Here is a 15,582-nt window from a genome sequence, read left to right on the forward strand (position 1 = left end):
TGCGATTCTGCGATTAATTGATATTCGATTCGATTCTGCGATTTATTGCGATTTTCTAGGGTGCCGATTCGATTAAAATTGCGATTCTGCGATTTATTGCGATTTTCTAGGGTGCCGATTCGATTAAAATTGCGATTCTGCGATTAATTGATATTCGATTCTGCGATTTATTGCGATTTTATAAAAAAAAAAAAAAAAAAAAAAAAAAAAAAAAAAAAAAAAAAAAAAAAAAAAAAAAACGATTTTAATATTTTGAATCGATTTTTAAAATCGTGGCATTAAGAATCGCGATTTATTCATGAATCGATTTTTTTTGACAGCCCTACTGTGTAGATCATGTTTTTAAATCCCCATGAAATAGCAACAATTAGCACTTTTTAACTTGCATTAATTAGCTTAATCATGTTCTCTTTTAGTAATCATGTACATCAACATACATTGAAAACCTTTTTATTTTCTTTATAAATCTTTCAAGCATTCAACATTCAATGAACTGTTCTTCTTTTCACAAAAATAAAAATACTATGAAATTCTCCTTTAATCTTCAAATGTCCAAAAAGGTTGTTTTGTACAGTAACCTGGAGGTATTTATGGCTCAAACGTGCTTAATATCGCTCCCCTGGCTAGCAACAGGTGAAAGATGTACTAAAAATTACCTCTTCAATCACTATAACCCAAATAATACATGTGTATTTTAATCAGCATGTTCCTTCAGTAACAAACAATACAATAATCACAGTTTCAGTATGTAACAAATACAAAATAAATCCTGCCAACTTTTGGCTGTAACACTCATTAACATACCATCAGCTGAGTTAAATCAGCCTAACAGTTATACATTGTCTCACTCACCGCTGATCAATGAATGAATGGGCACACACTGCAAAATCACCTGGCTGGTCAGTGATTTGCACACCTTGGTCTCACACTGCTCTACAAAGTTTAAATGACACAATATACAAACCAGAAGTTGTATAACAACATTAACAATGTGGATGATTTGATTTGGAAGACTCTTTTTTAGTCTTACCAAGTGGATTGCAAAAGATTGTCTCTGTGTCTGTGTACATAACAGCACATGAAGAACCACCATGTGTTTCTAAACAAGAAAAGGAAGTTCTCATTATATACTAACAGGAAGTACAACACTAGTGGGCTGGTCATAAAAGGCTCAAAGGCTCACTGATTGGCCACTTGGGGAGGCAATCAACAGGTAGAGCCAGGTAGTTTTAACCTTTTGCAGAAACCTGTAAGGCACCTTCTTGTTTGTTTGGCAACGTTTTTTTCCTTTCATGTATATAGCTTGTTTTTCATTTTAAACAGACTTGTAGAGCAACATTTTAGGTACACTTGTATAACCTACATGTGTGTATTTCAAGAGGCATTTTTAATCGTTTTTTAGCACTTTATAAGTCAACTAAAATTAACTTATTTAATCCCATGAATTATTTTAAATTCAGGCAGGGTAATTTCAAGCCTTGGTTATACCTGGGTCACTGTTGAGACGAGTCGTGGAGGAATGAGAGATGATACTCCAGGCTGCAGCAATACAGTCTTGTCACTGTTTGGCTCCCAGAGAAGGAGAGGAGCAGCGGGTCACGTGATCGCAAAACAAACAGCCCTTTTACTTCCTCGTAATTGGATCTGGAAGAATGGCTTTTTCCTCTGCTTCTGTTGCTTTTTGGAAAACACTCCAGTGAAAACAATCTAAAATCAGTGGCGTGGCAAAAATATGTTTTATTTCTGGCAGTCAAAGAGTTAATACAAAACATACAGTAACCACATACAGCCGATCTAGAATGTGACAAGCTGTATGAGCTTGTAGAGCTGCGAAAATATGAGAACTTTTACTTTGGCACTCAAAGTATATTTTGATGCTAAAATGTTTGTACATTTCAAGCTCCAAAACTCCCACCCCCCACACACACCCCATTTCTACTCAGTAATCTTTGAAGCTCTGATCCATAGTCTATCAGATAGCCGCATTCCAGTGTGCCCTGTAATTCCAGCATCATCATCATCATCTTTTTTTTTCTTTCTTTTTTTCTTTCTTGCCTCAGCAAAGTTGAGCAATTGTTCAGTAGAAAAGGCTTATATTATATCCTTAAATGATTTTATATCCTATTATTTGGTCCTGTGACGTTAAACTTTGCAACTTAAAAAAAACACTGGGTGGAAACAATTAGAGAGTTAAAAAAATAAAACTGCATTGCAGAACCAATAAAAAGGTTTCAGGGCAGTCCTTCATATTGGGACGATATGATTGTCTGTTAAGCAGTGGGCGTAGCTTTGTGTTCTCGCTGGTGTTCTTGCATTCAGAAGTGTCCAGACGTATTGGTAGGCGGACATCTCTGATCATCTGGCAACAGAACACTATACCCAGATGGATACAAATTAAACGTCAGCTGAACAAGCAAAGGCATGTGTTTACCAGTGATGACATCTGGCCCAGGGGTGATGAAATAGTGGATCAACAGGTGCACTGTTGGAAAATAATTAATTTTCAGATCCAATGAGACCATTGAGTCACCGGAGATTGTTTCAAAATACGCTAACATTAATTAACTAGGACACATGTTCCATGTTTACTACTGTAGCTAGGTCTGTTGTACAAGGTCATACAGCATGAGATTAGCAACAGCACATGAAAATTATTGTTAATACAAAATACCCCAATTGTAGTTATATCTAAATAGACTAAAGTATTCTAATGGTTAATGTGTTTCAGAGCATTATGAGTAGTCATGACGTGTTTTCTTAGGAATGATATTTTAGATAGATTGATACCTTTATTATCCCACAGAGGGAAATCAGTCGCCCAGAAGTGGCACAGCAGCTTAAAGGAGCACTTCACCCCTGGAAGAATTTACAATCACTCAATGTTAATAATATTTGTAGTAGATAACAGTCGCAAATTTTGAAATTTGCACCCTATGGCTAGAACAATATAGAAGTATGTGTTTTTGACTGGGGTTTGACTGGACTGCAGTATTACTACAATGACCATAATGCTTTGGGGCACTGCCCTTCCTTGATGGGAGGGGAGGATGCGTGGGGGTGTGGTCTACATTGTAACTTTCCCCTCCCAGTTCTCACTACAACAACATCAACACATGTTGATGTTGTCATCAACCAGTGTTGCCATGTCTGCTTATTATAAGCGACTCTGGGACTTTGTAAATATTGGTAATTGAGGGTTACTTTTTTTGGGCTTGTTTTTAAATACATAAATAAAATAATTGTGTACTTGTCCACGGACCCTCATCTGAAATTATAATTTCTGCCAAGGACCCCTGTACCAGATTTGTGTTGTTAAAATGTTTCAAAAATATTCCATACATTTAGTGATTTTTTTCCTCAAGATTTCTTAGAAAATAGCAGATCCACAACCTAACAAAGCGTCACATCGCTACGCGTTGTGAGCTTGTAGATCGGCAATTTTCAAATAGCCCATGTCTAGGTTTCAAGTGCTCTTGGCCTATAGGTATTTTCTTTTGGGCTTGTTTTCATAGATCTGGTTGCTTATTTCTCTCACAAGATCTGGCAACACTCAATCTTCGCTGCTGTTGTATTGTATTCTGTATTGATTGCATCTTTTAGCAAACTAAATATCATGTGTAAATTAGCAGAGTAGCACAAAGTGTGTGTGTGTGTGTGTGTGTGTGTGTGTGTGTGTGTGTGTGTGTGTGTGTGTGTGTGTGTGTGTGTGTGTGTGTGTGTGTGTGCGTGTGTGTTCAACATTCCTTCCCAGTTCCCACCATGAAGACAGTCCGGTGCTGGTGACGTCCATCTAGTCGGGACATGGCGATGAGGCATAGTCAACAATATAATAAAACAAAACGTTTCATACTCATGTCATGCATGATTCCTTATTTCTGAGAACATAATGTTTCACTGTCATGTACAGTTATATTCTTTGGACTAAACTTGGCCATTACTTTAGAATAGATGACATGCTAATGTTCAAATACTTTTGTCATACACAGCCAAATCGTTTTCTTTTTATTTTCAACTGAGACTGTTTCATGCTTTCAATTGGTGTATATGGATAATGTTAGGTTTTACTATAGTCTATTGTATCTAAGACTAGTAAAGTTGAATCCAACGTGCTGGGGTCCCCAGAAAAATAATGATTACATGTCGAAGTAAATACTAAGAGAATGAACAAGAGTTTTTCACTATTATATCTGTAATGCTTACAAGTCATGTAATTATGTACCATATTCTGCCAAATGAAAGACCATCTCCTATCCTATATCATGAAACAGTTCAAAAGAACCCTTATAGAATTGGGTGTTCATACATTTTGTCATTATAAATGCTTACACAATGTAGAATATACCAATGAGTAGAGCAAGCAGTGTGTAAATGTAACCGTTTTATTTAGAAAAATAATATATATGGCTGTAGTCCCAGGTCTTCAACAGCAGATCTCCATTTTTGCAGGCTGATGACGACTTTCTGTCCTGTCATTGGAAATGGGAATTAGATTAGACTTGTAGTTTACATGGTTATTATCCATCCAACGTGATACCTAATTTATTCTTAGTTGCATGCGCACCGAAAATAGCAGACCTACAAGCTCACAAAGTGTTGACTCCGCGACGCGTTTTGAGCTTGTAGATCTGCTATAAGGCGGGGACAAACGACGCACCCTTTTCTTTTTCCCTCCCTGCACAGAGATTAATTAATTTCATGTAACCATGCTTTTTGTGTGAACAAGAGACACTTGTCCTCTCCCATTACCCCGCAGTCCGTTTTGATTTTAGTGAAACGAGACGAACGCAATCGGTAAGTAAATTTGACGTTGTGCTACTCTCCGCACGCGGCCGCCAGTCGGGATGAAACATGTCAGTCATGGCGGAGCTTCAACCTGGTGTTTGCACTTTCTACATGTACAGACCGTACATCTACATAAACGTTCAGATTTAAAATATAAAGTGCTGACCTCATGCCACGGATGTTACAATTTGAATCAGGTGGGTCTAAGTACCAGTATCTTCCGTATTGTTTAATAAAAAGCATTTTAATCCAATCGGTGGCCATTTTCTCCTCATGCTTTCAATTACGCGACCCTATCGGTTGGGATGTGTATTGCACTCTGATACATTATACATCTATGAGAAAATGGCCAACGTTCGGATTTAAATGTTTTTTATTGAACAATACGGAAGATATACGGGTACTTAGACCCACCCGATTGCAATTGTAACATCCGTGGCAACGGGTTAAGAACTTTATATTTGAAATCTGACCGTTTAAGTAGATGAACGGGCTGTAAATTGAAAAAGTGCCAAAACCAGGTTGAAGTTCCGCCATGACCGTCATGTTTCAGGGCTACAGTCAAGGTAAACAATAACACACTTTACATATGCACGCCACGGTTCCACAAATACGATAATAAAAGATTGATGCCAGCACTCACGTTGTGTCCCTCATGAATAGGATAGGACAGCTACTGTGTATGTTCCACCAAGAATCATCCCAGACGCGTTGTTGCTGCTCTTCGTCCGCTGCAGCTGCTGTTGTTCTTCGGTGTACTCGGGTTCAAATAAGTAACCCTGCTGTATTTCTGACTCCGAGATAACGTAAAAATAGTCATCTTCCTCCATGGATTTGTCGGACTTTCATATGTTTGGAGACGCCATGATTGTGCATGTGAGGTAGCTAATGGGAGTGTCCGAGTGGGGAAAGAAGGGTGGATGAAATGTTTGGGAGACACCCTCAGGGGCTAGTCCTTTGAACCATGGGGGTTGGTTTGGGTTTGAACTACACCTGTAGTCAACTGCAGTATGTAGTGCGGACATAAGGTGAGACACGGCTGAAAACGTCATTTGACGCTTTCAGCCGTGTCTCACGGATCTAAAAACACTCTAATCTAAAAACACAGATACAACACAAAAAAAACACAAGGATCATGTTTATGGCCAATTATGGGGTCCTAGAATTCATAAAAATAGGATTTTTATCAAAATCGGTGAAGTGTCCCTTTAAGGTTACAAGGTTCCAGGTACAGAGTAAGGATTGAAAAAGTACTGTTTATTCGTGACTTAGCAAATCAAATTAAGGGTTGGGGATTTTTCCCCGTTGGCATTATATCCACATTAGGAACCTGTTCTTGCCCTCCCTGTGTCCCCGGCCAACACTGTCTCACTCCCCAAAAGGCATATTGTGACTTCTTGACCCAACGTCAAACGGTGACTTCCAGTTAAATCGGTCCTTGCCGGGCACTTCCGGACTCCAGGAATGCGGAAGTGTGCAGTTCTCAGACCCAAGACGGTGTGCCAAAACCTTTTTTTAAACGACATGCCGCTTACATACCTGTATTACTTTGACCCATGAAGGAGTACAATTCTTTCTCATCTATATGTAGGTCACCACAATCACCAAACCTTTTTAACAGTGTTTATTTACGACAGATAATTGGTGTTTGCATTTCTGACCATTTACTGCTTTTATTTCCCCTCCATCTGGCGCCCCGGCTGTCATGGGGGAGGCGGTATAGCGACTGTGAGGGTATTAACTACCCTAGGAGACACGGGGAGAACATACAAACTCCACATAGAGTAGGAAAATGTGTTATCATTGAATTTCTGCTTCTACATCTTGGTGGCACCGCGACCCATGATGGACTTCTTAGTGTTTCTCTCGGGTTTAAAAAGCATTATATAACACTTCGGTCCAAACAGCGCCACCAAAAGGCCAAAACTAGATGCTAAAATAGCAAATACCTCCACTACATCTGCATATTTGCCTGGAGAGCTGATATATGCTGGGATGAAGGCTATCCACACGGCACAGAAGATCAACATACTAAACGTGATTAACTTGGCTTCATTGAAGTTGTCTGGAAGATTCCTTGCCATGAATGCTAGGACGAAGCTGAGGAGTGCCAGTAAACCAATGTAACCTAGTAACACTGCAAAACCAACTGTTGATCCCACTTCACACTCATAGACTATCTTATCACTGTTGTATTGTGTGTTTTTATGAGGAGTTGGTGAGGCTGACACAAGCCAGACTGTGCAGATTATTGCCTGGATGGAAGTAAGAGCCAGAACTGTTCCTCTCTGCTGCATAGAACCGAACCACTTCATAACGTCTGCACCCCCAGGCTTGGAGGCCTTGAACACGGCCAACACCACCATAGTCTTTACCAGGATACACGAGACACACAGCACAAAGCTGATCCCAAATACTGCATGCCTCAGCTGACAAGTCCAGAGCCTGGGACGGCCAATGAACAGAAGTGAGCACATGAAACACAGTTTCAGTGACAACAAAAGTTGGAAGCTGAGTTCTGAGTTGTTGGCACGTACCATGGGTGTGTCACGATGATAAACGAAGATTCCCAGGACAATGGTACAAATAAGTGTGCCTAGCAATGAGATGGTTGTCAAGGAGATACCCAGGGCCTCATGGTAGGAGAGGAACTCCATGCTCTTAGAGACACAGTGGTCACGCTGGGGACTGGACCAGAAGTCCTCTGGACAACTGGTGCACTCTGTAGAGTCTAACAAAGAGGACAGACAAGTAGTTGAAAAATGCACAATCCACATAGAAATTCTGTTCACTTAAAATAATTAAAAAAAGGTCCCAAAGTATCTGTCAAATTACTTTTCACTTAAAACTCACCAATATTACACTCTAGGCAGCTTGACTGACTTTATTGCTTGCAAATTTAAAAATCAAATGGGTAAAAACTGCTTCTTGTACAGCACAGAAGTGGAATGGAACACATTGGGTGTCCTGGTGGCACTATAATAGGCCAATGTGAAAAGGGTGCCATTTCTTCTTAGGCCTTGCACGGCAAGCGGACACTGCATTCGTGACTTGAGGCATTTGATTTGCTCCTCAACATAGTGTGAATGTGTGTGCAAAGTTTGACCGCAATCGGACGATGCGTTCATGATTTGCGTCATTTTTATTCAAAACAAGCCACTACTGAAAACTTTAGATGTCAATCTTAGCCAACCAGGATGTAATATGAAAAATCAAACACATCCGTCATGATCACATGACTATTAGAGATCATCTTATTCTTTACCGATTGGCGTGAACTTTGGATAAAATCGGAAGGAGTAATATAAAATAAATTGTTTTACATATGTCGGCCTCCTGGTGGCGCTATAAAAGGCAGATTTGAAAAATGCAGGGCAAAGGTTTTTCCTTGACCTCTAGGGAGTGCGCTTACAAAGTTTTACACAAATCGGTGCAGTTATAGGTAAAAACACGAATCGGCCTGTTATAGCGCCACCATGAGGCTGATTTGAACATTTTCAAGTGGCAATTTGTCCTTGACATAGTGGAAATATGCGTGCAAAATTTCAAGGAAATTGCATGCTGTGTTCATGATTTGAGGCATTTTGTTCAAAACAGAGCACTCCTGCAAACTTTGGAAGCCATTTTTAGCCAATCAGGATGGAATATGAAAAATCTGAAACACCTGTTTCGTTTAATGACTATAGAGATACTGTGTACCGATTTGTGGGATTTTTGGACAAAATATGTAGGAGTACTGTCAAAAAATATGTTTTGCCGAAATCGGCCTCCTGGTGGCGCTATGAAAGGCCCATGTGAAAAGTTTGGGGCAGAGGTTCTGATGTGGCATCCAGGGAGTGTGTGTGCACAGTTTCACGGCGAGCAAGCCAACGGTGCCGGAGATTAACTGTACACAGACAGAATGACGGACGGACGGACGGACGGACGGACGGACACACACACACACACACACACATGGACGGACGGACGGACAGAGGGCAAAACATACTCTCTCGCCATACCTTTCGGCCTGGCGGAGACAACAATGCGTGTGTGAAGGGTGCGCGATGGTCCTGGCTAAAGCCTGGAACAACAACATGTCTCATGCGAGTCACCATTGCAGTTAAGGAGATACAGAGGTTTTTAGCAAGGAGATGGAAGCGGATGGGAGCCAGATTTTTTGTCACGGTGATCCATCCGTCCATTACTTCTTAGAGTGTTCATGGGTGATTCCAGGGCTGTGCTAACCCCCCCCTTGTGGAAAAAAAGAAAAGAAAAACAAAAGGTAAAAAAAACCAACGTATATTTACGTATTTTTTGGCACTCCACGGGTGTATTTGCAGAACCGTATATTTACGGTTTTGGCACACAATGTGTTAATAACTATTGTTTGGATTTTATCGTCAATTTGTTACATTTCAAGTCGTTTGTTTTGTACAGTGTCCAGAGGACCACAATGGAAATAAGTCTTCAGGGTACGGTCACACCTAACCTTTGTGGCCGTCTTTTTGCAATGGTTTTCAATAGGAATGGAGTGTTTTGTTGCCATAGTGCAGATTTCCACAACAAAACGTTCCGTTCCCATTGAAAACCATTGCAAAAGACGGCCACATATAGGCAGAATCAAAGTTAGGTGTGTCCGTACCCTCAGGCTTTATTGTTTCTTCTTTTTTTATCCTCAGTATTGATACGAATCTGTCTGTATATCGTGAGGTGTTAATGTGCACTTTTCTGTGCTATAACCAAATCAATCACCACCAATCACAACTCAATCAATGAATCAAAAGACTCAATCAATCAATCAATCAATCAATCAATCAATCAATCAATCAATCAATCAACCAACCTGTCTGATTGCTGATCTCTCCCTCAGAACAAGCAATACAGTCAAAGCAGCAGACAGGTTCTCCTTTCCTTCTGGCCACACGGGTTCCAGGGGAACAGCTCTCACTGCACACTGACCGAGGAGGCTACAGAGGGAAGAACAGTGATCAGTTTCAGTCTAAACTAAATTACATTCACATCATGAGCTCAACATTAGTTATTTTAGAAAGCCAAAGTGACCTTTTTGGATTCAAAGTTCCAGAAGATTTTGTCTTCATCAAGGATGAGTTCTTCATATCCGGAGGCTGACTTTTTGACCACACCCACATTGTGAACCTTTATGCTTCCATCAGGGAGCCACACCCAGTTCATGACATCATAGATTGGTAAAGGATCACCATTCTCATCAAATGATACATCATCACCAAATGAAGTGGTGAAGTTGACCTTTTCCAGGTAATAGACAAGCTAGAAATTGTGATGAGGAAAGTTAAGACAAACTTAACGGTCAACATTGTCAACATTAGCTATGTCATTTATATAATTTAGGCCTGATTTGGAGCCAAGAGCACAAGAACCGATTCTTTGTGGGTCATGTGATCAGTGACGACGGCAAGAGCGGTCTGTGACCAGCCCTAGTCACTCTGTAGTCTAACATGGTGATTTCATCTCCAGCAGAAACGGCTTGGCTAGAAAACTTGTTATATTGTAATCTGAAGACTCACCTCTTCAGACACCCGTTTACCTCTCAACACTTCACTCTCCCCGTACTGTCCTGGCTATCATGCAGACCGTGGTCATTTATGTTATTTAAACAGTTAAACAGTTAATTTTCTACCTGGCATCCCAGAATGTCAATGTACAGATTATTATTAATAGTATATTGTTTGCTTTATACTGTACATGTGTGATTACCTTGCTTATTGTAAGTCGCACTGGATAAGAACAAGTGCTTAAATTGTGTGTGTGTGTGTGTGTGTGTGTGTGTGTGTGTGTGTGTGTGTTGTCCTGGGCATGACGTTAAACTGCCTCGTTGTAACTACCATCGTCAATGTAGTCGGTGCAGTGGATGGATTTGCAACTTCTGTGGACTATGTAGCTTGCATACAAGAAGGCACTTCTCACCCGTGGAATCTACCAACAGCCGACACTACCTAACGGCCCCTCCTGTGAACAGCTACCGGGAAGAGAGGCAATAGACCCGGCGGCCTTCCCGCGGTATGTCCGTCCGCTGTCGGAAAAGCAATGGGTGGACTTCCAGGCCCATGAGAACAACTACAGAGAGCACTTTAACACCAAGCAGCAGTGCAAGACCAAGAACTTTGTTTCCTCTGGTAATCCAGCCTAGAACATACCCACGGACTGGTTGTTGGAGGGTTTTGACAACTTGGGATGCCCAAACACAAGGCGGAAAGGCTGGCAAAGTCTTTTGCAGTCTCTGCTGCCATATATGGCAAAGCCGCCACTACTTGTGCCTATGGAGTGCTGAATGACATGCGCGTTGTATCATGAGGACATATATCCATGAGTTTGTGAATGCAACCTTTACTGCACCTAAAATATTTGTGTCCCTGTATGTTTTCCCTGTGTGTGGACATAAATAAATTGCTAAACTGTGTGTGTGTGTGTGTGTGTGTGCGTGTGCGTGTGCGTGTGCGTGCGTGCGTGCGTGTGTTTCTAGATTTTCAAGTGAGCCCTTATCCCATAAGAATGGGAACCATATAGCTCTATAGCATACATGGGCAACTGGCCCACGTGAGGCCCTGTCTGTTATCAAAGATGCCCACCCCTGCTCTATAGCAATGATTACTATCACAACATAGAGCTTTAACTTTTTAACAAAACACATTTTGATTTAACAGGGCATCTAAGTAACTGCTCCAAGCACTGATAACTGCCAGGCAATTAGTATTACTATATACATCACTATAAGAACATTATTGTCTCCGCCAGGCCGAAAGGCATGGCGAGAGAGTATGTTTTACCGTCCGTGTGTGTGTGTGTGTGTGTGTGTGTGTGTCATTCTGTCTTGTCTGTGTACAGCTAACCTCTGGCACCGTTGGCTTGATCGTAGCGAAACTGTGCACACACAGTCCCTGGATGCCAAAGCAGAACCTCTGCTCCAAATTTTTCACATGGGCCTTTTATAGCGCCACCAGGAGGCCGATTTGTGCAAAACACATTTTTGAACAGTATTCCTACAAATTTTGGCCAAAAATCCCCCAAATCGGTACACAGTATCTCTATAATCATTAAAAGAAACGGCTCATTTCAGATTTTTCATATTCCATCCTGATTGGCAAAAATTGTCTTTCAAAGTTAGCAGAAGTACTCTGTTTTGAACAAAATGCCTCAAATCATGAACACAGCATGCAATTTCCGTGACATTTTGCACACACATTCTCATTAGGCCGAGGAAGAAATGCCATTTGAAAATGTTCAAATCAGCCTCATGGTGGCGCTGTAACAGGCCGATTCGTGTTTTTACCTATAACTGCACCGATCAGTGTAAAACTTTGTATGCACACGCTCTAGAGGCCAAGGACAAACCTTTGCCCTGCATTTTTCACATTTGCCTTTTATAGCGCCACCAGGAGGCAGACTTATGTAAAACACATTTTTTGATATTAAGCCTTCATATTTGATCAAAATTTCACGCAAATCGGTACACATGATCTCTGTCATGTGATCAAGACGGATCTGTTTGATTTTTCATATGCCATCCTGATTGGCTAACATTGACATGTAATGTTTGCAGGAGGAATGCAGCGTCCGATTACGTGAAACTTTGAACGCACATTCACACTATGTTGAGGAACAAATGCCACCCTTTTAACATTGGCCTGTTATAGCGCCACCAGCAGGTCAAATTTAGCAAAACACATTTTTAGAACAAAATGCCTCAAATCATGCATGCAGTGTCCGATTGCCGTGCAAGGCCTAGGAATAAATGGCATCCTTTTCACATTGGCCTATTATAGCGCCACCAGGAGGCCATAATAACCTACCTGACCTGGTGGAGACTTGTGCTCCGAGGAGCACTTTTTCTAGTTTCATTTCCTTGTGTCCGCCAGTCCGAAAGGCATGGCGAGAGAATATGTTTTGCCCCCTGTCTGTCCGTCCGTCGGTCTGTCCGTCCGTTCTTCTGTCTGTGACCAGCTAATCTCCGCCACCGTTGGCCTGGTCGCTGTGAATATGCGCACACACACTCCCTGGATGCATTTTTCACATACATGTATGCATTTTAGAGCACCACCAGGAGGCTGACTTTTGTAAAACACGGCATATTTTGCTCTTACTCCTTCAGATTCTGTCCAATCATGCAAATCAGTACAAAGTATTTCTATAGTCATGTGATCAAGATGGATGTGTCCGATATTTCATATTCCATCCTACTTGGCTAACATTGGCTTCCAAAGTTTGCTGGATAGGTCAGTTTTGAACAAAATTCCTCAAATCATGAACGCAGTGTGCGATTTCCGTGAAATCTTGCACACACATTCCCACTATGCAGAGGAAGAAATGCCACCCTTTTCATATTGGCCTGTTATAGCGCCACCAGCAGGTCTAATTTAACAAAACACATTTTTGGAACAAAATGCCTCAAATCATGAATGCAGTGTCTGATTGCTGTGAAAGGCCTAAGAAGAAATGGTACCCTTTTCACATTGGCTTATTATAGCGCCACCAGGAGGCCACAATAACCTACCTGACCTGGCGGAGACCTGTTCTCCGGGGAGCACTTTTTCTAGTTTCAATTCAATTCGATTCGATTCGACTCGACTCGACTCAATTTAGTTTAGATCATTGTCAACAGAATCCATAGTACAATCATTATTCATAATACATTAACATACATTTTTCATACTACTGTGTCCATTTTTCATGTGTTTTACCAATGTCGTATTTACCTTCACTATTAATCTGAATGTGAGTCCAACTAGAAACATTAACAGGTGAACTCATATACCTTCATATACATTCATATACCTTTTCATTCATTCATACCTGCCATAGTTGTATTGTCTGCAAACTGGCACAGCTGTTCCCAATGAAAGGCCCTTTTCCTGGCACACATTGCAACATGTCATGGAGGGCATGGGCCAGAGCATACACAGCTTTGTACACATTATACTCTGGTCTGAGGTTAGACACATCTAACAGTGAAGTTTCTGCTGTTCCTAAGTCCTCTTGTCCAGTACACACCCTTCCACCATTATCCACCCACTCTGTAGGAAGGGGTGCAAACTTACACTGAAACGTGTGCTCCCAAAAATGCCTCACCTGAAGAAACACAATTAAGACTTAAACATAAATAAACCAGTTTAATATGAAATGAACCAAAATACTCACAATAGTATTTTCATGGCTGTTGTCACGCTCATTGTCAGGATGTATTTTTAACAAGAAGTCCTTGAGACCTGGTATCTCTCCACGACGGATGGAGATACCCAGGGTTCCTCTCAGGACCGGCATGAAGTTAGGAGTCTGGAGTCTAGTATATGTTGACCAGGATTCACTGGCCATCCATTGCAGACCTGTCACATTCTGCTTTAACACCTATTGTGTTGAACAAAATATATTAGTATATAATTTCTGTTCGACAGAAACCTTGTATGTCTAAAACCGAACCTGTGTTCAAATGGGTCCAATGTTGTTATTATTTAGTCACAAGCTCTTGTTAATACTTTTCATAGGTTTGAAACCCACATAGACTTTTTAAATAATTGCTTATAGCAGTAAAATGTTTGATTGGTGTTATTATCTGTTTGCTTATTGTACTGTATACAGAAGCACTGAGATCAAAAGGTAAATAAGAACATGTGTAAAATAAGCACCCAATTGCTGAGCATTTAAATGTATGAATCTAGAGAGTGATTAAATTGCATTGCATAAGAAATGCTTTTTAAAAAAAATAGTTTTTTAATTCTGAAAGAATGTGTACTCTTCAATATAGCAAATTTCATATTCCTTATAATTATGAATGCATCATGAATAATAAACCAAACCTCCTCCAGGAGTTTAGCCATGCCGCTCTTAAGTACAAATGCAATGACCACACGAGCTGTGGATTTCTTCATCACAGAGACAATCCTCTGAAGTTCATCTGGGTCAGAGTTCTTGGGCACAACCTCCACATACGCTAGACAAGCCAAACCAGACTGGGCCAGCTCAGACTGGAAGGATCTGGCAGCATTGTGTCCATAGTCATTACCAATGAACAGCAATCCTACCCAGGTCCACCTGAACCACCTCATAATCTGGAGCATAGCTCGCACCTGGTTGGATATAATGGAGGGATACGTGCTTAGGCTAGATTATTCACATAGTGAATCAGTGAATCTCCTACACAGATTCCACAATAGAAAAGGTCTAATGATGCTCTTTTGATGCTGTCAATAATACAAGCTCACAACTATGTGAGCTTGTAGATCGTTTATAAAAAAAAATAATCTGTGAACATTTTGAAATACTGTGGAAACATTTGACATGACATGAAAAAGTAAATGTACCTGGAAGGCGTCACTTGGGATTGTTCTAAAGAAGGATGGGAACTGGTTATGGTCACTCAGACAGGCGCAGGTGGAAAAGTAACTGACCTACAAAAGGTACAACACATCTGTTACCAAAAATAAATACCAAAAATAGCAGATCTGCAAGATCACAACGTGTCATATCGTGTCACGTTGTAACCTTGTAGATCGTCTATTTTTGGTACTTTTGTGTGACACTGTAGTATGACAAAGTAGGGCATTTGTGTATGAAAAAGTTTTCTGCTCGACAGCAATGATTATGTTCTATGTCTTTCAATTTGTAAAAAACTAAATGCATTATTTATTATTATTAGATTAGTAAGTAACCAAAATTAGGCATAAAATATGTCATGGTAAAAGGGGGTTCAAATAGGATACTTACCTGGGCCACTCTGTATAAACCTAATATTCTAGCAATAGCAATAGAATTTGTTGAGGTAATAGCACCCACAATTCCTAGCAC

At 40.6% G+C, this 15,582-nt stretch overlaps 1 protein-coding gene across 1 annotated transcript; it reads right to left on the bottom strand.

Moving 5' to 3' along the window:
* Positions 1–6,599: 6,599 nt before the first annotated feature.
* LOC311044849 (extracellular calcium-sensing receptor-like) lies at positions 6,600–14,855 on the bottom strand (the record flags this gene model as incomplete). The annotated part of the gene is made up of 5 exons (XM_084056664.1): positions 6,600–7,513; positions 9,608–9,731; positions 9,826–10,053; positions 13,594–13,869; positions 14,595–14,855. 5 exons carry the CDS (start codon positions 14,853–14,855, stop codon positions 6,600–6,602), a joined length of 1,803 nt encoding a protein of 600 aa, XP_083912790.1.
* Positions 14,856–15,582: the final 727 nt, after the last annotated feature.

This window comes from Gymnoscopelus microlampas (genome assembly GCF_963454915.1).
Source record: "Gymnoscopelus microlampas genome assembly, chromosome: 5".
NCBI classification, from domain to species: Eukaryota; Metazoa; Chordata; class Actinopteri; order Myctophiformes; family Myctophidae; genus Gymnoscopelus; species Gymnoscopelus microlampas.